At 29.7% G+C, this 25,586-nt stretch overlaps 1 protein-coding gene and 1 long non-coding RNA gene across 2 annotated transcripts in view; both read left to right on the top strand.

Moving 5' to 3' along the window:
• Positions 1 to 25,586, top strand: part of LOC147814901 (uncharacterized) — a 366,044-nt gene that overhangs the window by 290,727 nt on the left and 49,731 nt on the right. The window lies entirely within an intron of this gene.
• On the top strand, positions 740 to 25,586 carry LOC107438000 (uncharacterized). The gene is made up of 2 exons (XM_043053673.3): positions 740 to 916; positions 23,107 to 25,586. The coding sequence occupies exon 2, from the start codon at positions 23,123 to 23,125 to the stop codon at positions 25,415 to 25,417; it is 2,295 nt and encodes a 764-aa protein (XP_042909607.2). The 5' UTR covers positions 740 to 916; positions 23,107 to 23,122; the 3' UTR covers positions 25,418 to 25,586.

Raw genomic sequence — 25,586 nt, 5'->3', positions numbered from 1 at the left:
CTCTGCAGAGGGGATGGCACCCCGCTTCGGTAGCCCGACGACCAGCATGCGAAGTCGAGCACTTTACAGTTTAATGAGGACCAATACCGCGCACCCTCTGTCCCTACGCAGACTAATCCACTCGGGTCAGTGTGCGGGTTACTCACCCGCACACTGACCGCAACCAATGATGCTTGATTTCGGTGATCTACTGGGAACCGAGTCTTAATGATCAGTCCACTGCGGGGACATAATGAAACTTGAATAAATTAAGTAATGTAAAAATTCAAAAGACAGAGAGAAAATTCTAAATACTTTCTAACGGATTTTCTTTTTCCCCATAGTTTTTAAAATTTATTTTAATTAAAAAAATAGATTTTTAATTATTTAAACATTTATTTTTAAGGCAAAAAAAAAAGTTTAGTTTCTTTACAAACAATTTTTTTCAAAGCGAAATCCACTATTATTTTTATCAAAATCAATCGCCAGACTGATTTTGATAAAAAAGCAAAGATAAGAAAGTAAAAGTAAGTGAAAAGTAAAGTTTTAAACATAATAATAAAAAATAAAAAAAAAACCTGACCCTTTCGTTTGTTTTTTTTATAATTTTGATTTCGATTTCAGATTGAACATTTGTATTTACTGGCTTCCAGATGGGGGGAAATTTTGGCTCTGAAAATTTTGTTTTTATAATGGTTTAAAGTATTTTCTTCTGCTTAAAGGCTTAAAAAAAAAAGCAAAACGAAAGATAAACTTTATCTATAATAAATAGTTTGCTAACCGCATAAACCTTTTGTCTTCTTTTAAACTAATAAAATTGTCTCAGCGAATAAAAATTCAAACTTCTCATTGCCCGGATGTCGAAACTGACAACTGTCCGCCATTTAAATTTAATCCAACCAGTTGTCGTTTCATCTGTGTAATTGTGAAATTTGAAGTAAGTTTTTATTGTCAGATTTTTGAAAGGTTTTTAAAAATTATTTGTGTTACATTCATGTTTTTAAACGTTTATTCATAATAACTAAGTTTAAGCATTAGTTATAATGTGCCTATTAAATTGTGTTCTGAATGCTAGAAACTATTTTTTACTCGCAAACAATGATTTAAATCGACATGTTTAAAAATTTTTTTGTCAGTAGATATTGTCAAGTTCTTTAATCACGCATGTAATAATTTCTGTGAAATACCAGTATAAATTGCTAAGTTATGACGTTTCAGTTAAACATAAACTATAATTACATAATGTTAAGCATATTCCCAATTATATCTTAAGCGTTAAAAAAAATCATTGATTGTAGCAGAAAAGTCTTAATTGTTTAGTAATTATTATACTAAAGCAATAGTATTTAAATAAAATTATGCTTGTTAGAGTTATCAATTGCTTGCTTCACTGAATTGCGATGCTTTACAAATTCTTATAGCAATAAATTTTTAGCATCAAAAATTCAGTTATTTTTTAATGATGTATTTACTGTTTCGCTTTCCAAACTCATTTGCACACGAATTCAATAGTTTTCTGTAATAAACTTATGAAGCTTCAACTTTCCCCACGTCTAAATCAAGTTTTAGTTCGCTATGATTTTTCAGAGCTGTTTTTTTTTTTTTTTTTGAGAACTCAAAATGTTATCTCTGTTATTTTAATAATTTGTTTTCTAGTTACTTAATATAAAGACGCAATCTAATTCTTGCACTAATTTTTGTTTTTAATATTTTACCCAATTGTACAATATTCTGGATATCATTATCTAGGTTCAACATAGTGCGTAGCGTTTTTAAAAAGTTCTTTATCATGTCGATTTTGGCCATGTATTATGCAAAAGCGTACTTTTCACATTGTGTCCTTAGCGTATGAAAACGCCAATCATTTTGCCTGTTTAACATTTATTTTATCATGATCATGTAAAGTCTTTGAATTTTATTTTGCGTTTTTTAATGTATATAGTGCTTAAAAATATTTTTGAGTGCTTTAAAAATACTTAAAAGGTGCTTATTTTTTGTTGAAAGATTTGGTTATGCACCCTGTTCAAGGCTCCCAAATTGCCCCCTATTACCTCCGTTTTCGCATTCGTGTAAGTCAGTGTAAAAAAGTATTTAGATAATGCCAAAATTGCGATGGGTGCTAACTTAGCACATCGAACTCACTTTTCAATGAAAATCAACGTTTGTAGACTGTTTTATTTATAGATAAGTACCACAATCCTTGAAACTTAAGGATCGATAAATTAAGGATAAATTGTTTCATTTGAATTCAACAGTTACTGAGACTAAGCGTCATCACTTCGAAATTTCTGTGTCGCGTTCATTTGATTTAATATCGAACATGCCACTTTCTGTTAAGTTTCGCTTTTCAAGTTCTGCTTTTTTTTGGTCTGCTGTTCATCCAATGATTTAATTAACAAGTCTAAAATTGTGGGACCATCCACAAAGTATATAAAAATGATTGAAGTATCTTATATGTTCTACCTGATTTGTTTGTGTGGATTTTGAGAACTTTTGAATCATATTATAAAGAGAGAAAAAAATTGATTTAAAGAAATTTTCTTACCATGAAATTTATAACAGTGAATTGGGGGTCATAAACGTATTTACAATTGTTAAAAGACTATCATATTTGATAGACAAGTCTTACATATGATACAAATCTTATATGATGATTAGTTGCATTAATTTTTGAATTGATTTTTGTATCGGTTTACTTTTAATAGTTTTAATCAATTCAACAATCAAAAGTTTTTAAATTATAAACTGAGAGTCCGTTTAAGAATTGATTCTCTAAAAATGTTAAGTATTATATGAAATAAAAAAAAGGCTTTTATTAAAAATTTTAAGATTATTTAAATATTGATTTGATTCAAAATATTACACACTTAAATTAATATTTTTAAATAGATTAGGAAACCTTATTCTAGTATGTGATTGTTTCTTAAAGATAGGTTAATGATTAGATATAATTCGAATTGAGAGTTCAGTAAGAAATTTACAATAATGTCATGTAACTTTAAGTGAAATTATTAAATGTATCTTTATTAAAATATGTATTCATTTATTTTATATTTTATTTACTATAATAACTTCTTGAAATAATAATTTTCTTTGTATTGAAATTAAGATGTAAAAAGTGTTGTGTTACTGTTCAAAGTTAAGCTTTTTCTCTCTAACTGCTGTGGCATGTCTATAAAATTTATTTGTAATTGAGGGACTGTCTTTCTAACTTTATAAAATATCAAGACTTTTTATTTATCTGACTAGATTTGTAGTTTTAAGAATTTCTAGTACTTTTTATAAATATTATGGAGAAAGAAAGAACAATAAAACACTATATTTTCTTAGCAAATATTTTTAAAATCTCATTTATCTAATATAAATCATTAGAAAATGCAGTAACAAATCTTATATGATTTAAATTTAACTTCTTATATGATCTTTATTTAAAAACCTTTGAAATTAAAATTTCAATGACTATAAATTTGTTAACATGGTGGATTGAGGAACTTATTACAAATTTTACTTTTGATAATTGTTCTGGCAATTTGTTTTTAAAGTTGCTTCTTTTTTAGTATTCAATTAAATAGATATTGAAATTGCTAATATTGAAACTTATCTTCAAATTGGAAGAATATTTTCTTATCTGTGTTTTTTTAGTTTTTTTAAAAATTCTAGTTTTGTAGTTTTTACTTTCTAATTAATTAAATTCTAGTTTTTAGTAATTGTGATTAGTTCCAATTTGTGATTGATGAAAATTTGACAGATCGTTCAGTTATTTTTGTATGTAATATGATTTTATTTAGGTGTTCACTATCTGCCTAATTCATTCCAAATCTTTATCAGTTCAGTTAAATAAATTATAATGATCTTCAGTGGCCCCCATCCCCCCCAAGCTCTTGGGCAAATTCTAAATTCCCCCCAAACTATTCATTTTATTTAGTGTAAAAATCCCCCCCCCCAAGCTTTAAGTGGGCGCATCGTGCTCTCACCTCCCCCCCTGGTGGGGGCCCCTGATGATCTTATAAGAAAGACATCAGAAAACTTCCTTGATAATAGGGAACTTGGTAGAGGCAAAAACTCACAGGTGTGATTAAATTAATAGAAGAGATGAATCAATAATTATCATAACACATGAATTGGATTCATTAATTCATGATTTTTTCAAGACTTCATATTTTTTTTCAAACTGAACTTAAAAATTATTAAAATTAAATATTTTTCTCTATAGTACATAAGGAACAAATAAGGGCAAGGTGCTTCCGCAGAGAATATAGGCACTTTAAATTTTGAAAAGCCACTCAACCATCGTTAAATTTTATCAAAATGTGTAAAATTATGTAAGGACTGAAATTGATCCTCAATTTTTAAATTACACTCTTATATTTTATATAAATACTTCACGAAATAATTCTCATTCTGTATCAAAATAACAAAAATTTGAAACTTCTGAAAAATAATTAAAGTCAAGCTAAAAGACAATCTCTGTGTGTAAATTTTCTTCAAAAAAAGTAAACTAAAAAAAAAAAAGGATTAATTGATACACAACTTAAAGCTTTTTTTTTTAATATTTTAAACTGAAAATTATGAGAAAATGAACATTTAAAGGAGCATTAAGAGGTATTTATTAAAAAAAGTTATGGTAAAATTTAAAATCTCTTAAAAAACTCAATATACCCGCAAAATAAAAGATGTGAATATCTCTCAGGCCGAATATGATGCAAATTTTAACTATATAACTAGACAACATAAGAAAAATCTTGCTAAAATTAAGGAATGAAATCGAAAATAACATAATTATCAGTAACTAAATAAATCTGTATTGGACAACTTATCATTAAAACAGATGGATAAGAAAACAACTTTTTCCGGAAAAAATAAAATAAAAAGGCAATATTTTTAAGAGATGTCAGCTTATTTTTACAAATAGGGCAAGAAGGGCCAATTTATAAGATCAAAGGGCAAACTGGGTAGGCCGCCCTTCTTAAAACGCATTGGGGGAACATAATTTATTAATTTTCATCGAAATTTAGTAATTGTACGCATTAGGAGTTAATTAAATGATTTAAGAAAGCTTCAGCAGTTTTTAATGAATTTTTTAAGTGTGAAAAACATCCTACTGTTAGACAACATTCAGTTGCGATATTCTCATACTTTGGTATTATCATTTGCATATTTCAGTTCTAACACTATTTTCAAACATATTATTTCTGTTTTATAAATGTGATATTTTGACTTTCTAACTCATTTTGAATTTTTATTTACATTTCCATATTTGGGTTCAAATATTCGGTATGTTTACGAACATTCGGTTATTTTTGAAATATGACACATTTTTATTTTCTTATACATTTGGGCACAATTAAAGTTATGATTTATCACGTTTTTTGCGTGGTTAAAGTGTAGTATACGGTGCACCATCAATTGATTGCTGCGATTTGGAGATTTTATCTATAAAATCTTCTCGCGCGCAGGTCGTCGGGCTACCGAAGCGGGGGTGCCATCCCTTCCGCAGAGGATCAAAATTGAGGTGGCATGTCTTCGGATCATCCTCCGGGATGTTTCCCAGACCAGACTTAGAGAAGTTTATAGAAATATTATTATTATTGTTACTTTATAAAAAGGTTGCTTATGCAGCGATTACTCTGACAAACTAAGACGTGGTGTACATTTTTGGAAATCGAAGTTTTATTGAAATTTGAAATATTTTGGAAGGAAATCAGAGAATTTCGTAAAGAAAAAAGAAGAAAAAAAACTAAGATCTATTTTTTCATTATTCACTAGAAATGAATTCTCTAGTAACGAACGCAATATTCAAAAAATACAATCGCAAATATCGCTGACATTCAAAGTCAGAAAAAATTATGGGTGCGGTTAGTGGTGTAGATCAGTGTTCCTCAACCGTTTTATCACCGCGGTCTTGTCAACGTTTGTCAATTTACAGCGGCCCGCTGGGGGTAGGGGACGACGACGTTGATTGTTTATATTTTAGATTATTTTGATTTATTAATTTTAATTCAATTGTATTTAAACATGCCCTCAAAATAAAATACGGTTACACCAAAAAATAAATATTAAGTGATTTGACATTTTAACTTACTAGAACGTTAAATCAATGAGAACCCTGAGCTTGTTTCTTTGCAATGAGACGGTTCCATCTGGGGGTAATCGGAGACAATGATACATTACAAACATTAAAAAATTTATGTCACTACCTTCGGGGGCCCCCTTTTTTTAGATAAACAAAATTTTAATGGAACACAGATATTTTTAATTTGGAGTATAAACCTAGGACTTTAAATTCAGTTTCAATGAAATGGGCGGCCCGATATCATTTGATCCACGGATCGGTACCGGTCCACGAACCGGGGGTGTAGATGTTCTAATTTTTAAGTAAATAGTGAAAACATTATAAAAATTATAATAAAAATTTTACTGTTTCACACCTCGAGGTGTAAAATAAAAGAAAATTAATTCTTCATATGATTAAGGACAAGCAAAAGCCATGGGGGACAAATCCCCATAATATGCCTAATTAAAAATAGTAATTTAATCAACATTTTCTAGTACAGGAGAGATCTGTTATAGTCGCCAAAAGAAAAGGCAATTCAGCCAACCTCAAGATATTGCATGTTAATATTTAAATAACTTGGCTGAGGATTTAAGGGCAAATAGTTCGTAGGAAATTGAAAGTAAACCTAATAACGTATATGCTAATGTTTAATGTAGTTGAAGAAAGAAAGGTTAAAGCTAGATTTTGATGTTCAGTTGTCTAGACATAAATAATAATTGGGTCATCATTCCACGTCAGATCAATCACTTTTGGACCGACCTCCCTCCGATTTTAATAAAATTTGGTGGTATAAACACTCATTATAAAGTAAGCAATTCTACCAATTTTTAGATTTTTATTTTGAAAATTGTCCAAATTATGGACATATGAAAAAATAAAATGTTCATAAAAAACGACTAACTTGCAAACATATAAATGGCTGCAATTTTTTTTCTAATTGTATTAGAAAAAAATTTCAAGAACCATTGCAAAGTTAAAAAATAGAGCTTTTATTTGATACCTTATATGACCTTCTAAGACTAGGTAAAACTTTCATAGTGACCTTATTTGACCTGAAATATCTCAAAATATGTGGTCTCAAAAAATTACGAAAAAAATTTTATTTTTTCACTGCAACATTCTTCTACACACAAACAAATTTGTAGCTTGGAGTCTCAACAGAAAGGGTATAAAGAATAAACACAAGTGAAATACTGTATAATTAAAAATGTTATGCTATGCAATGCACACATCAAATATTTCTTTCTTTTCTTGACAGAAAAAATTTGAGTTTAATATTTAATGATATAATACGCATGACACACAATTTGCTCCTACTAAAGACTTATTTAACATGATCACCACAATTTCTAATCAATATACAAATAATAAATCTTTTAAATAAACAATTATGAAAACATCATCCTTTTTTTCAACCTTCTCATTTTTATGAATTTCTCAAAGCATTTTCAGAACTTTTAAAGTTAAAATAAAAATAAAGTTCTGAGTTTTTACTTTTCTTTTAGTTTTCTTTCAAATTAAAAGATATTGTAGTCACTATGAGTCAGTTACGTTAGCTTAATAACAAACTTATAGATGTTTTAAAAATAACAATGAACTTTCTTTATTAAATAAAAGCAAGTAGTGTAAGCAATTCTAAATGGAAAAAAATAAAAGACCAATGTACTTAATGAAGTAAAATAGTATTTTGTAGAGAGAGAAAAAGGTAAACATGAATCTTAAAAAGGTGAATTATAATTATGTTTTGATAATACAAAATTATCATCTGCTGTGAGTGCTAAAGCAGATGTTTGAATTTAGAATGCAAGCAAGCATCCTGACACTTTAGTTCTATGTGTTTCTTTTTCTTCGTTTTTGCACGTTTATTTTTAATTCATTTATTTTTTATAACCAATAAGGAGTTTCGAAAGACTTTTTTAGATTTCTGTCATTTAGATTACGATTTTGTGAGCATAAGGTTAATTTTGCTGTTTAAGACAATTTAACCACTCTCTGCAATGAGAAGTTACAATTCACAAAATGGATTTTGACAGTCAAATTTTTTTTGTTTTAATCCTCTGGTTAAAAATTACTACACCCATGTCAAAAAGAATTTGAGAAAAAGTACCACCTTGGATGATTTAAAAATGCCCAAATTTATCTTTGCAACAAAAAAAATATTTTTCTTGCCGAATATCTCTCTCGAATTTGCCAGATTTCTCGGCTATAAATCAAACAGAGGCAAACCCTAGGAGGTTGTTCAGAAGAGCATGTTCAGAGGGAAATATGGAATGATAAAGAAGCAGAATTGGGAAGTTTGTAAAATACATTACGCGTTTTAGGTGAATCTTCTGTAAAAACAAGAAGATAAGGTTTTGAGCAATATAGTGGAAAAAAATTCAAGAAAATTGGAGAAGTTTTAAAAGACAATTATAGTAATCGAAAACGCATGAATTCTGCAACAATGTCTGATGAATCTAGTATCATTTCACAACAGCTGAAAGAAAAAATTCAAAAAACAAGACTCAAGCAGTCCAATTGCTAACAATATTGCCTAAAACCTAGAGTATTCGTAAAATACAGGAAGAATTTAATGCAACATTTTATATAGCACGAAAATCTAAACTGCTAGTTGAAGACCAGGGTATTTTAACAAGTCCAAATCCTAGACCTGGACAAACTCTTACTGAAAACTCAATTGATAATATTGCATATTACAACAGTGATGAAGTGAGTCATTGTTTGCTTGGAAGAAAAGATTTTGTCACAATGCATAATCAGGATTAAAAATACAGAAACAAAAGGTTTTATCTGATTTTAGGAAATCTTAAAGAAATTTTTCAAGGGTTTAAAGATAAAAAATCCAATGTTGTATCTCCAGGTTCTTTGATTTGCTGCCGAAAAATTGTGTGCTGCCTGGTGCGAGTGGAATACATGACTTAACTTCTTAATTTAGAACATTTCGAAATTTGTACTATCAGTTCAAGATTAATATTCGTTCTCTTGAAAGCTTGAAGGTCGCATCTGGTTCGTATGACAAGCTTTCGCGTCCCATATTCTACAACTATTTCCTCCTAATATTAGTTTGGGATATAATAAACTCAAAGAATCTAAAGGTCTTATGTTAATGAAGTTTATCAAAATCGAATTAGAATCGAGGGAATCGGCATTACAGCTAACACAAGCAAAAATAGATAATTCCCCACATTATCATCGTTCGGCTAACGTATCTGAAGAAATAACCGTTAATTATGTAACACATTTCCACCTTAACAATTATAAAAAAAAAATGTGTTTTGTTTTAAGGGACGCGATTCTTTAAAATGACGCTTATTATCATCGCTCTTAGAGAAAAGGGCTAAATTAAAAAGAAAAGGTCGTTGCTTTGTAAAGGTCATTTGAGCGTAGTAGTTATGATAGAAACAAATTCCATGTGTAAGAAATTGGACAGTTATAACGAGTTTAGATTTGGGAAAGGAGAAACCGATAATAGCAAATCTCTCAGAGAAGCGAAACCGCAGCCACTCCTCAAAATTCCGAATTTATTATATCTAGTGTTGCACATAAAGCGAATAGTCAGTATTAATTTTGCCAACGTGTCCCGTTACTGCGAGTAATCCAAATCAGTGTTGCCAGATTGGGCTACAAGTAGCGGATTGGGCTACTTTTAAAAGTCCCCGCTACTGAAAATTGAATTTTCGCTACTTGCTACTTTTTGGGCTACTTATTATTTTTCGAACGCTACAAATCTTAAATATGCGCTACTTTTTTTCCTTACTGAAATATATATATATATTTTTTAATTTTTTCCCTTCCCATTATAAAATGATTCTGAAAGTTTGCAGCTTCTTTACCATTTTTAAAAAGGACATTTTTGTTGTTGTTGTTAAAAACGTTCTCGCTTCAGTTTTGGATTCTTGATATGTTTTACTGATGGAGTCTATAATCTTTCCATGTTTATGTTTCAAATCGTAGAGTCGGGAAATCGCAAAGATATATATGGAAAAATGCACGGAGAGTATGATGGGGAAAATGTTTTTTAACTCCAACTATTATTAATCGTTTATCTTCTGGAGAAAAAAAATCACGTTACTCGCTTTGAAACTCAGAAAAATTAAATCCAAAGTCATTTTACCTGATGAATGAAAATAGTTGTTGTGAATATCAATGAGTTTCCAAAAAATATCGTACTGTTAAATGCTTTTTAGTGAATTCATTTCACTTTTGTAAATCACAATCTATTCACAGTTGCACGAAAAATAGGAAAATTTTTATACCTCTCTAGAGCAGGGATGGGCAAACTACGGCCCGCGGGCCAACTGTGGCCCGCCGGAAGGTTTTATCCGGCCCGCGGATATAATTTTAATTTGCCGATCAGTGGCAATATACATAAACAATATACATCCATTTTCTTGTCAACTATTTAAAATTATTTCTGTTTTTCCTTTTTTAACAAAGTACTGATGACCTTTTTACTTTCTCTATTTTTGTTCTACAAAACATAAATTGATGGAAATAGTTAACACAGACAGCTTCAATTGGTAAAATGTTGAAAGCAGAAGTTCTTCATAGAATAGTCTTAGATTGGCTCTAACTAGTGTTTGTCTTTCTCGAGGAATCTAATATAGGTAAATTGTACTTCACATTTGGCAGACTACGCATTTTAAGATCCAACGAGCGGACAATCTAACAATCATCTGAAGCAGTTGTTTCTAAATATGCCAAAGTTTTACAAATCATTACCAAAAGCTAGTTTCCAAAATTTAATATTTCATGCCCAGAAAATCAGCTCTATGTTTGCTTAATCTTATATATGTGAACAAGAGTTTTCAACTTTGAACCTTAGAAATAATCATTTCAGAAGTGGACTAACAGAAAAGCATTTAGCCTTGTTCCGTAAAATAGGCACATCTCGCTTCGAACCTTAATATAAGGAACTTTTAAAAACGAAATCGCAATTTCATTCATCTCATTAAATATTTAAATTAAAACTTGTATATCGCTTTTTTTTAAAAAATTTTGAAAGTTTTATTTGTCCCACCAAACATTTTTTTTCTCGATTTTTGGCCCTCGACCAAAAAAGTTTCCCCATCCCTGCTCTAGAGCTTAGATTTGCCCGTTGTAAATGATGAAATAATTTTTTTTAAAGGAAGCTATAATATGTATTGCTATGGTTACAGTTATTATTTTTCACCTCATTTTGCCAAATATGCAATAAATAAATGAAACAAATAAAAATTAAGTTTTGGATAGTTATCATATTAAAATAAAATTCCTATTACCAAGCGCAAATGATAATCAGAATTGGCATCAAGGAGAACGACATGAAGAAATATTTCATAGATGGCCAAGGCCCACCCAATGATGACGATGAAACGCAAAAGATGGATTTTGTTTTTAAAACAAAAATATATACTATGAAATTTCAAATAATAATTTACTATAACAATGAAATTATGAATAAAAATGACTAAGTTAATTGAAACATAATGCACTTAGGGATCAGGAAAACTGAATAACGAAAAATTTTTTAATTCGAAAATGTCAACATTTTAAACCTTTCGAAACATTTATAGTAATTGCAAAATAACTATGAAAGATAATTACTTTAAATGATAAACACGGTAATGTATATGCTGCGTGTTATAAAAGGAGTTTAGAAAATTATTAAAGCTACTACAGTGAAACTATCGTAAACTGATCAGAAGTGAAACTACAATTTGATGGTTTTATAAGAGAAGTCATCTTATAAAAATGATAATAAATTGTTTTTACCAGTTTTGCACTTGATTATCAAAATCTTAGATAGGTGATTAACTTATAGAGATGGTCAACTTAACAGGTTTCACTGTGCAAGTAAAGTAAGCACAGCAACTAAGGCGAGCTACGAGAAAAGAAAATATTTACGAGCATTTAGTGCAAATCTATCTTTTTATCATTGTTTTTTTTAAACTTTACAACAGATGTTACGGCAACTATAAATGAAAAAAAAATTAGTTAAAAATATTTGTTGCTTCGTAGACGCTTTAAAATACTGTTTCATACGTGGTCCAAATCAAAATATTCATTTGTTCACTAAATTACTATCAAAACTATTCTCAATCGAGTTTGAAACAATTATTGATGCTGTTACAAAGAAAAACAGTCATATTTCTCATCTGCGAGCTGAATGTTTGTACTTTGTATTGTTTCGAACTTCAGAGCAGAAATGATTAAATAAATTATTTTGCTTATCAAAAAAAGATTTTTTGCCTTTTATTTTTAAATACACACAGATGTAGGCCCATGAAGTTGAACTTTTCTGAATTTCTTGTTGGAGATTGGGTCCTAGTTAGGTCTTATTTTTAATTTCCTCGAAACGCGTGATAATTTTTATTCAAAAAAAATTAGCTTGTGAGAACATTTTTATGTGCGAGTAATTAAGGTTCTTGAGGTTGGGGAACGAAGCGAGCTGAGGTCGAAACCTCTTAGTATTCTTATGCAGCTCAAAGACCGCACCAACATTAAAATATCGAAGACAGTTCCGACTGATTTTTACACATAAAAAAGCTGGAAAAAAACGAGCTAGCCAATGTTATTATAATTTTAGTGTTTTCTGGCAAACGGCGCTGTTTTACAGAAATATAGCCAAATAAATTAGTGCAGTAAATATATATATATATATATATATATATATATATATATATATATATATATATATATATATATATATATATATATATATATATATATATATATATATGATTTATTTTTGGGCTACAAAATGTTCGAATCCGCTACTTTTGGAGCTCCCATTCGCTACTTTTTAATCTTAAGTTCTGGCAACACTGATCCAAATAAGAAATGTAATTCTAAAAATATTTTAATGCTTTATGATTCAGTTAGTAGCTGCACTTATATATACATTTGAAAATAGCCTAATTCAAAAGGATTTTGTAGTCACGACAGTTAACCTATCTCATATAAATAATCCAAACAGATGGGCAAGAGTAGAATTATTTGTTACTGATTCTATTTCTTATTGCCACCTGCAGGCTCCGAATGATGTGATTAAACGAATGTTAAAAGAATTAAATTTATCACCTGAAGAAATATTTTCTTTTGGGGAAAAAGAGAAAATTTACATTTTATTGTGTTGCGATATAATTTGGAAATTTTATACTGGAAATAAATTAGAACTTTCAAAAGGGCTTTATTGTATCGTAACTTTATTCGGTTATTACATTAGTGGAGTTACGCAATCTATGAGTTTACGAATTCAATCAGTTAATATCTTATATTTCGGGAAGAAAAAACGTAACGAACTTAGACGATTTGGGAAATAAATCATTTGTTTATTGAGAAAGATAATTGCACTAGTGATATGAAAATTTTGCGCAGCTTTAAAAGTGATATAAAATTTGAAAATGGAAAAGATGAGCATTGGTTGTCTCTTAAGGAAATCGTGAATCTTTTTGATAATTTTTCTAATACTAAGAAGAGTTGGGCAAAACACATCATCTAAGTCAAATTCGAATCAATAGAATAAGTTGTTTTTTATCGAAATATATTTAAATCATAGAGTATAATTGTTTCTTAAATTTCAGTTAGTTTAGTTTCACAATGATGCTACACTATAAACAGTTAACAATTTCTCGTAAAACCTAAGAGATTCTTATGCATTCATTATTAAGGATCTATGGTTTTCCAAGTATTCGATGAATACGGATAAAAAAATAAAACATTTCTTTTGTATTTTCTTAAAATTTACCATAGTTATGAGTCTATAACAATTAGGAACATATAAAATATAATTGTACGAAAGGTGTAATAAGTATATTTATTTACTTGAAATAATGCATTAATGAAAAAAAAAATACATAAGTTAAAAGAAAAATAGTGATAGGTATTTTAAAAAGCTACAAAAGAAATGCTTTATTTATTTTTTTATCTGAATTCATCGAAATCTTTAATTGGAAATTCTATAATGGAAAGTTCATAATATTGAATGCGTAAGAATCTCTTAGATTTTACAAGAAATTTTTACTGTATATGATATAACAACACTGTGAAACAAAACTAACTGAAATTTAAAAAACAATTGTTTGTTATAAATTAAATCTATTTCGATGCAAAAACTGATTCTATCAATTGATTCGAATAAAATCATCGAATCAGTGCCCAACTCTAAAGAGGAGGCTTTTTAATTTGACTACCCGGTTTGAAAAAAAAAAAATCAGTCTTTTTCAGGATTATAATGAAGTGTTCGGAGAACAGTTAAAATGGGGTGTAATTGGACATATTACCATTGAGAAAGGAGGTTCGCCAGACAATATGTATTACATAACTCATCATTCAGTTATCAGAAGGGATAATGAAGAATCGTGTACTAAACTACGCGTTGTATTTGATGCATCTTCTGAAGATTAAATTTGTTATTCATTGAATGATAATTTAGAGGCAGGTCCAAATCTTAACCCTACTTTGTTTTCGTTTTAGAAAGAATTTTATTGGGATTATAATAGATATCGAGATAAGAATTTTCGGAACACTACAGTTGCGTTCGGGGTTAAGTCTTCTATTTTCTTTAATGATATTTGGGGTTATTTAGTGTACAAGGGATCATTCTGCGGTCTTAAGAGAAAATTTTGTCAAATAATTCACTGTTCAGGAGATTTTGTTTTTAAAAATACCTTTTCCTCGCTATGCAACTGAGAAGAGTTACAGAGATTTTTTTAATTTCACCGTGAATAACATATATCGCCCATAGTTGCTAAGCAAAGGGCTTGCTTGTAATGAGATTTTCCCTAAACACAGCGCAGCAGAACATTCTCTTGTTAATACTGTTAGTAATAAATTTTTAATGAAATTTTAAGGTTTGATAAAATTGTATGTAAAAAAAAAACGTTTCTGTTATGCGGTAACGCCAAATATATGTTATAATCTTGTAAAGCGTATTTCATTTAGTTGATATAACTTCAACAGCCTTTTGTATGTTCAATAACCCGTAGTGGCTAAGATAGATCCGAACCGTTTCGTTCATTTTTTCTTCCTTCTTCCATTTGTTACCAAAAGTTGAGGTAGCATCGCTATAATTTGTTCTTAGAGTACTTTATTTATAATCGTAGCTTTATTTATCTTTTGTTTGGTCCAGCATTGCCCCTTCCTGTTCTTGTCTCATTAAACAATGCATGCAATCAACCTATTTTCATCCTACTGCTTTATGTTTGTTTTACATTAAAACCATTATGTAATATTTTTTTAGCATGTAGGTTCTATTGGGCTATTATGAAACTGCCGAATTAAGATAAAATCAGATTTGGGGTTATTTTGTAAGAATTATAGCACTATTTGTACCCATAACAATCATACACATGTTATAAAAAAAAAGTAATAATAAACATTAAAGGATTTATTTTTTTTATTTTACTTGAAAATTTTTTGTTCTGCTTTTAGATTTCTTGTCTTGTTCTGATTATGTTTTCATTTTAAAATAATGCTTTTAGTGCCTATTTTGATGCTTGAAATATGTTTATTATTACCTTAATCAAAGTTTCAAAGCCAAAGGACTAATATGAAACAAGTTTTAAAATTTTTATAGTTTTATTTTTTGCGCATGAAATATTTTTATCCGTGAAAAGATAGACAAACCAAAAACAAAAATTCAAGTACTTATTTTGTGGCATGAAATATTTAAAGGTAGCTATAATTTCGTTTTTTTAAATTTATTTATATCTTTTTATTTTTGTTCCATATCAAAATATATTAAAAACTGTCAAAAAATGTGTCCTTCATTAAAGAAGTACTTTGTTTTTCTCTAGACTTTGCGTTTAAGAAGTTTTTTTTTATATTATCTTGACTACGGAAATAAAATTGAATCCTTTTTCTGTTAGAGCTATTAGCTGATTATTTTGTAGTCAAATTAATTTCCAAATTTTAGTAGCAAACAAAATTCACTTCCAAAACTGCTTGACCGTAATAGTATTATGAGTATTTTGGCAAACTGAATGAATAATTCTTAACAGTTGTGGTAAAATTCAAGATAAGTTAATATAATTTTCTGCTTAAACAAACTTGTTATATTTTAAATAAGATTCGCACTTTTTCAAGGCCTTAGATCGCGCATATTAGCCATCCATTGACGCTAATATGAAATACTATATTATATTTTTTTATTCTTTATTTTTAGGACAATCAATATTTTACAGATGATCAGACAAGACAAAATTGTGAACTATATTTTGATCCGGATTCAGTTGTTAAAATAACTGAAGATTTTTGTTTCATATTAGCCCCAAAGGACCCTACATATTATATTTAAAAAAATATTTTCTTTTCATTTCAGAATTCAGTTTACAAAATGAATTGCGATACGTGTGCACAGAAGTTTACGACGGTGAACCATTTTATGCAGCATATATATAATATAAAATACAGTTATCGGTGCTCTCATTTTTTTTGTATCTCATGCTCATTGCCGCTTTATGACATAACGAACGTTTTCCAACACATTGGATCTGAAGAACATTCTATCATGGCACTAGCCACTGATATTCATTTTGATACCAAATCCGAAACCTCTGATAATCTCAATGCTCCATTCCCCCCTTTATATTGTTGCTTTTTATGCAGCTTCCGAGACGACAACCCACATAATCGGCATTTGAAGAAATCTACTCATATCAAAATGGCGTCGTTTATGAGAACGATTATTAGCTCCAAAAAGATATATTGTTCTGATGAGCATTGTACTGATAAGGATATTCAAAAGCTTATAAATAAATTTATCAGCATCAAAAAGATTAAAAATTCAAATGAATCTGAATCTTACAACGATACATTTGACTGTGAATTATGTAATGTTTACTTCAATGCGATAGAGTATTATAGACAGCACTTGGAGGATCAAAGTCATAAAAAAATGGAGCAGTTTATGAGCAAGATATCTGATGTTGTGAAAGACTTGGAATACATAGGTCTTAGATCTGATGTAGAAGTTACAGATACCTTTAGTAACTCCCTTCCGCCTTTATACTATTGTGAATTATGTTGTGTTTGGGTCGAAACAACTGTTAAATATGTTCGACATACAAAGAATATCACTCACAAAAGGATTCAAGAATTGTTTACTAAACTATCTAACAAGAAGGATGGAGAAGTTATTACTTTGAGCGGTGTTCAGAATACAAGGGATAGCCACTTATATCGTTCGAAAGAATACTGCAAACTGTGCACTGTTTGGGGTGCTACAGGTTATCGCCGTCACTTGAAAGATGTAGGGCATATAAAAATCGAAAAGTTCTTAAATAGCTTGTCAAAAGAGGATAAAAACTTTTTAAAATTTTACATGAATGCGCAAGCCAGTTTGAAAGTTGATAATTGTACACCACCTAACTATTGTGTTTTATGCAATATTCTGTGCTTGAACTACGCGGAGTATAAACAGCACTTGGAGAGCGCTGAGCACAAGTATGTCAAGAAATATTATCCAAAAAGTGGTGGCGAAAAATCTGCATTGACGCTGCGTCACCGTTACTACGCTACTATGCAAAAACAACAAAGAAATAAACCAACTTCGCCTGTTCTTGAAGATGATGAAACCGAAAGCAGTTCAGAATATAGCGGATCTGGTGACAAATCTGCTCCACAGGAACACCACTGTGAATTATGTGATTTTTTGTGCTATAGTGTTTTCCATTATGACAAGCACTTGAACGGTGAACAGCATAAAAGAATGAGAAGATTGTTAAACAAGAAATGTAAGACTCAGGCTGACACATATCCATGTAAAACATCTAGCAATTCGCATCCGTTGCAGTATAAATGTGAACTATGCGAGGTGTTTAGTGCAAGTTATAGGAAATATGATTGTCACTTGAATACTGCAATGCATAAAAGAAACCAGTGGCTGTTGTTTGTTTTGAAGCAGAGGCCTATTTGAGAGCAAACTAAGTGTTAACTCTCCTTTCAAGCGCCTAAATGTGATCTAAGATTCTTGAATTTGAATTAGAAAACAATAACTATCCCACCTTAATATAATATCTCAATTCAACCCGTTAGCTGCCTAACTTTTTTCATTGTTTTTTATTTTATTGCTGTTAGTTTGCATCTAAATTACGAGAAAAAAAACATGTTCTTCTCATAAATGCTTCACATTTAAAAAAAAAAAACATTCAAATTTATGTCCGATCTCAAATGGTAATTATGGCTGATGCTATCTAGTTGCAATGGCGACGTTCAAAATATTCTATGTTCAATTCAACATAGCAAGAGTCGCATTGTTTTCTTGCATTTGTTTTGCATTTAGCAGATTTTCTTTGTTTACCATATTATGTTCTTTCAATATAGTGATTACCAAATGCTCTGATAACAATAGGAACACGATTGATTGACGCTTTAGCGAAGGAATTTTTGCCGCTCTTTTTTATTTTTGTGTGGGAGAGCTCTGAAGATAAAGGTAGAAAACCTGGAGTAATCATCCTTCTAAATTTTAGCAATGAAGTTTTATCTCCAAATGGAGATCATGATAGGGAAAGGGTTAATAATAGTTCTTAGTGCTTATGAAAGAAAACCTGATATTTGAGTTGCTATTAATAAATATTATATAATAATAATATTTATTAATAATTTATAAACTTAGCAGTTAAATATTTGAGCAATTTTTAACTGCTATTAAATTATTTTAAATAATTTAATAGTAATTTAATTTAATAATTAAATAATAATTAAATAAATAATTAAATAATTTAATTTAAATAATTTTATAGCAGTTAAATATTTGAACTGCTGTATTGTTTTTTTATTTGAAAATCTGCTTTGTTTAAAGGTAATTTTGTTAAAATATTTTTTAACTTCTAAAGTTATTAATATTTTTGCTGATGAGTATTTAATGTAATTTTTTTTTTACTTTTTAGTTAATTATTATTATTTAAAATAAATTACCTCTGTTGAGTGCTTAAAAATGATCAATATTTTAACATTTTCAGCTAATTTATCTCGCTAGAAAATATTTATCTGTTGATTATTTATTTAACGAATGTTAAAATTTATGTTACCGTAATTAGTGCACATAAAATAGCTTACTTACATAATTTCTAAAATTTAAAATTTCAGATTTTATAGGAATTTTTAATAATTTAATTATTCTAAAGTATAATAAAACGATATCTATTCTCAAAAAATTTAAAATCAAAAGTATTTGTGTGTCATTTTTAATTTTAAGATCATTTGGAAGCTATGTAGATTTAATCTTCTGAATCAAATTAAATTATTACGGATATTCAACTTTCTCTGTTGGTAAATTAAATTTTTTATAATTTTTTTAGTGTAAGCAAATTACTTATAGTTTTAAATAAATCTCTGAACTAAAATTGTTTTATATTTTCTTTAATCAAAAATATTTTCATTACAAAAAATTCTAAATGATAAAATCAAAAAGATTTTTTGAAATCTTAAGTTAATACCTCCTGCATTTTGCAATTTAATTTTAACGTTATATTGAATGCGTTTGTGACTTTCACTGACATAACAGCTCTAAATATTTTTATGCTAAATCTGTAGCATTATCGATTGATTATTAGTTGAAAGAAAGGAAGCCGCCTATTTACTTTTGAGTGGCCAATTTATGCTTCAAGGTCATAGGTTTTCTTTCGTAGTCTGTTTCAACTACTATAAGTTAACTGCCATTCTACAGTATTGTTTATGTGAAAATGTTGATCTGTAATTTTTTTTAAATATTTATTTTTAGATTATAATTTTGTTTACTTAAAACAGTTACGGTTAATTTTTTCTCAAGTTATCGCCCTATTTCTTAAATGAATATATTTATGTAGGTTAATATTTTTTCAGTTGCGTTTACTTTGAAAACTGAGCATTGGGCAAAACTCTTTCCGCACATGTATGGGGCTCATATTGACTGCCATTGTTTTTTTTTTTTAATAGAAAAGTTCGAATCTATAACGATTTTTAAGTTTTTCTTAAAACAATTGGGTTGTAATTTAATGAATGCATGAGAATAAATTCATGCTTGTAATTCAAGTTGTAATCAATAAAACTAATAAAATTATTAATATAATTTTGTGTAATTTTTTTTTATATCCAAGACATGTTTTTGTTATTTTTTTTAAAAAGTAAACGAGCATATTGTGTTTTAGGTAAGTTGAATTGCATTTATTTTTCATTATTTTCTGAAATTTTTTGTTGGTGGGCAATTTAGATGTTTTTGATTTCCGCCATGGTTAAGAAATGGATTTTTTTGAACAGATATGTCCTCAATTTCGTTAAATGCTAGCTTGTTAATTTCTTTGTGGGAAGAACTATTTATTCAAAACGTAGCTTTTAACTTATGTTTTTTTTAACGTCGTTTGATTAGGCACCATACAATTTGGCGTTGAAAATTCATCTTTAAATTGAATATAAAGACGAAATATGGCGTGCGCTTTATCTTACGATTTTTGAAGTGTAAGCTCTGCAAATGTCTTATCTATATTTTAGTTTCATACGATATATATATGATGTAAGTTAAGAATTTCAGTGTCTATAATATTTAGATTCATTATTCGTTAAATGCTAGCTTGTTAATTTCTTTTTTGAGAAGAGCTATTTATTCAAAACGTAACTTTTAACTTACGGTTTTTAACATCGTTTGATTAGGCACCATACAATTTGGCATTGAAAATTCGTATTTAAATTGAATATAAAGATGAAATATGGCATGCGCTTTATCTTACGATTTTTGAAGTGTAAGCTCTGAAAATGTCTTATCTATATTTTAGTTTTGTACGACATAATGTAAGTTAGAGTTTTGGTGTCTATATAAGTAACTTCCTTTTTCCGTATGCAAACTTCGTAAATTCGTGATGGATTGTAAAGGTCTTAAACAAATGTGTAAAGCAGCTTTTTATCTAATGATATTTCGGATGATATGAAATAGGAAAATGAATTGTTGGTTGGAAAAAAGAATTTGCTTGTATTAACAGGATAGCATAATATATTTGATAATTTTTTATCCTTAAGTAAATCGTTCAATAATATCCCGTTATCGTTTTCCTTCTAGTTCTTATAACTAACTGAAGCTTCGATATCTGGATAAACGATATCTAGATAAATAATTATTAAAATGTAAGGAAACTTTGATATATCTAACACATGTGACAGTGATTCCGTTAGACTGAGGAACCTACGGGTCCTTTGTTACTATAAGCAAGTCCCCTATTTTAAATAGTATAAATCCCCCATTTAAGGTTATCGTACATAAAATGAGATTATTAATAGATTCAGTAATTATTAAAACAAATATAATCAGTTTGTTTTAACAATTACTGTTTGTTTTAATAATTGTCAATCAGTTGCCATTAGAGGCCGAAATCGAGTAATCTTTTTCAAAGATAATAACATATTTTTTTGTACTATTCATGCTGATTAAATCATTTAAAATAATATTCGCCTAAGGTAGAAAAAGTATCATTGAAAACTGAATGATATGTGCATTGTATGTTTAAAAATGAAATATTAACTTTGGGTTGTCTAAAGAAAGACAACAAATAATAGGAAATGATTATGCTTATATAAAAGAATTGTAGTTGAATAATAGATTTTCAATAAGTTTTAATTACCATTTATTTTTAATGGACAATTTTACTGTTCAGTTGCAGAAATATTTTTTTAGCGATTTGAGATGAAAATTGCACATTACAAAACTACTCGTCGTAAATTTTTTTCGAGTCTCCTCTACATTTTTTGGAGTGTCTCATGAGCTATAGTGCGTATATTGTTTTAATGCTATTTTTGGGTTAATTTTTGTACTCAGACTGATCGTGTTATTTAAAATGATGGACTGATTATTTATTGACTGCCTATTTTCAACTTTTCCGCGTTACGCGTCCCAAAGCACAATATCATGCCAAACAGTTAAAATAGAAAACGGACCACTTTGAATAGCGTTTGATCTAATGATCGGATCTTCTCTTTCTAGGAAGGACTCAATCTTGAAGGTTTGAGGGGGTGATCTCAAATATGGTAATTAATTAGGGTAGACGATATTTTAAGATACGAAATCAGACACAAAAACTTATTTTCTCTGAATAAAAATACCTCTTTTTTTTTTTTAACCGATTTGGATTTTTGGCCATCAAAAAATAGGGGGGTAACCGCAATAGTTTTGTCAGGTGAGCGGTTCACAGTTTGAACTCCTTAATGTAAATTTTACTTTTTGAGTATTTCGTCATATCTCGAAAACGATTTGCGTAGTTTTAAGCAAATTGAAAAGCTTTTGGACGCAGTTATCGTCATTATAATTTGTTTGTCACAATTAAAATAACTTCTAATAAATATTTATTATTTTGTGTATTAACAGTCAAAAAACTTTTGAATTGAAAGGTATAAATCCCCCCCGCCCCCGTCATTTTAAGGAATGCAATCTTAAGTAGTCTATGCAAACTAATTTGAGCAAAATCGGGCTTAAAATTCGATTTCTCGTTAACTATTCCACCTATTTCCCTCAAATTTTGCAATGTAAAATTTACATATCGTGCCTATACATATATTAAAATGGTGTAAAAATTTTTATACCTTACAATTCAAAACGTTTTAGAATGTTTGTTAAATAAAATAATAAATTTTTATTAAAAGTAATATTTTTCATGGAATTAAGTTTGGATAGGCGAATTTTATAATTCTGTGCACTAATTTTTCAATTTGTTTAAAAAGTTTTCAAGATATGGCGAAATGTGCAGAAATAAAATTAACATTAAGGGATCCAAACTTTAGGCCGCTTTACTGACCAAAAGCTATAGGGACCATATTTTAGGGTTCCAAAATTCCGAATATGCGAAAAAAGGAGAAATTCAATTTATGTAAGGAAATATTCAGAGAAAGTAGGTTTTTTATCTGATGTCGTAACTTGAAATATTGTCTGCGCTAATTAATTAACGTATTTGAGACCCTTTGAAATATTTAGATTGAGTCCCAAAACGTGAAAATCCGATAATTAGATCAAAAGTTATTCAAGGGTGGCCCTTTTTTTTGTTTACGTAATGTATATTAAAACTTTTTTCTATCTGCACACTTGTTCTTATTCGATTTTGATGATTACAACTTAATATATTTCATTTCAGAACTCAATTTGAAAAAATGAACTGCGAAATATGTGCTATGAAATTTAGGAGATTAAAAGACGTAATACGACATGGGGCTAGTGAGATGCATATTCAATTCTTTTGCACCCCATGTGCATTGTCCCTTCCCAGTGTGTTTGAGGTTGTAGAACACATTGCAAGTAAAGAACATTCCATCACGGCTCTGGCCACAGGTGTTCGTTTTGATACAATAGATAGATCTGATTTTATGAGCGCTTCCTTTCCCCCGCATAATTTATGTCTGTTATGTGGTTCTCGGGATGGTACTCCAAATAATAACCATTTGAAAACTGATACCCATAGATATATGGCATGGCTTTTGAGAACCATGATCACAAGTAAAAAGATATATAATTCTAATTGGCGGGATAGTTACAGTACTAGATCATTCATATGCAAAATGATCAATGCAAAGCGTAATACTCCTCTTGATGACACAAGATCCTTTTATATCTGTTCTTCACGATTCGTTTGTGAACTGTGTAATCTTCATTTCATTAAACAGAAATATCTCAATGAGCACTTAGCAGATCAAAGTCATATAAGAGTGGAACAGTTTATGATGAAAATATCCCGTATAGCAAAACGAATAGATGTTATTGGAGCTGGATCCGATATGAATGCCACAAAAACATTTAATCGTTCACTCAGACCGTTATATTATTGTGAAGTATGCTGTATGTGGATTGATACACATTTTAATTACATTCAGCATAGGAAAAGTAATAGGCATGAGAACGCTAGGTCACTTTTGAAACAATCCAAAAAGAAGAAAACGGGTGATAGTACGATGGATCGTGTTGTTACTGACCATTATTCAAAATCTGTAACTGGAAAGCATGGTCAGCACTCTGTGGGTAAAGAACTAGTAACGATCAAGCAACACTCTCGGAAAAATAAGAATGACGTCAGTGATTGTTGTGGTGAAAAAGCTTCTAAGAAGTTAAAAAATTCTCAATCACATTCGAAGGACCATTACTCTTCGGAGTGTGCAAAACGTAAAGAGATAATGAACGAGATGGAGAAGGGGGAGGATAATTTTCGTGGCCAAGCTCGTGAAACTATTTATAAAAACTCTTCCTCTCTTGATTCTGTAGTCTGTGAAACTGAAAGTCATTTTCAAAAACATTCATTAAAAGCTTGTGTTGCTACGAGTTCTTCCCTTCAGCTTGGTAGTGAAACTGATGAAAATCCTCCTCGATCGGAAAATAATCTTCGTGGCCAAGCTCTAGAAACTATTTGTAAAGTCCCTTCCACTCTTGACATTGAAGTCAGTGAAACTGAATATCATTTCCAAAAACATGCACTTAAAGCTTGTGGTGCTACGAAAAGTTCTTCCCTACAGCTTGGTGCTGAAACTGATGAAAATCCTCCTCTTCGATCGGAGGATAATCTTCGTGGCCAAGCTCTAGAAACTATTTGTAAAGTTCCTTCCACTCTTCATATTGAAGTCAGTGAAACTGAATATCATTTCCAAAAACATGCACTTAAAGCTTGTGGTGTTAAGAAAAGTTCTTCCCTACAGCTTGGTGCTGAAACTGATGAAAATCCTCTTCGATCGGAGGATAATCTTCGTGGCCAAGCTCTGGAAACTATTTGTAAAGTCCCTTCCACTCTTGATAGTGAAGTCAGTAAAACTGAATATCATTACCAAAAACATGCAATTAACGCTTGTGGTGCTACGAGAAGTTCTTCCCTACAGCTTTGTGCTGAAACTAGTGAAACTGATGAAAATCCTCCTCTTAGATCGGAGGATAATCTCCTTGACAAAGTTCTAGAAACTATTTGTAAAGTCCCTTCCACTCTTGATATTGAAGTCAGTGAAACTGAAAATCATTTTCAAAAACATGCACTTGAAATTTGTCCAACTACGCTAAGTGTTGAAACTAGTGAAGCTGCTAAAAATTCCCCTTCTCGGTTGGAAGACGGTAAAATAGTTAGCCTCCGACTTAGTGTTGAAGACAGGGATGATGATTTGTGTGAAGAACACTACTGTGAGTTATGTGATTTTCTATGCTACAGCTCCATGCATTATGACCAGCACTTGATAGGGGAGCGACATAAAAGAATGAGAAGGTTGATAAACAAGAAGGTGGGCTTCGAGACAAAGGTATTAGAAACATACAGCAATTCACATCCACAGCAATACAACTGTGAATTATGTGACATTTTTAATCATAGCTCTGAAGAATATGAATTTCACTTGAATAGTGCAATACACAAGAAAAACAAATGGTTGTTGTATGTTTTGAGGCAGAGGCCTGTTTCAGTTGCTGTAATGCGTTACTAATTAACTTTTTTTGTCACGTCTGAAAAATTTCTGATATGTTTAAAATTACAATTTAACTTCGATTTTCATCAAGTGCGTAAAAATTATTCGAATTGAATAACAGGCTTGAAATTAAATTATTCTAGTTGAATAATAGCAATGATACATTAAAATAAGATTATTGCAGCAA

This window comes from Parasteatoda tepidariorum, chromosome 2 (assembly GCF_982258835.1).
Source record: "Parasteatoda tepidariorum strain Cologne lab strain chromosome 2, Ptep-v5.0, whole genome shotgun sequence".
NCBI classification, from domain to species: Eukaryota; Metazoa; Arthropoda; class Arachnida; order Araneae; family Theridiidae; genus Parasteatoda; species Parasteatoda tepidariorum.
This window is presented reverse-complemented; position numbering and strand designations above follow the sequence as displayed.

Bases quoted from the DNA above. Each gene is read 5' to 3' on its own strand.
- LOC107438000 (XM_043053673.3), top strand. From the start codon at position 23,123: ATGAACTGCGAAATATGTGCTATGAAATTTAGGAGATTAAAAGACGTA.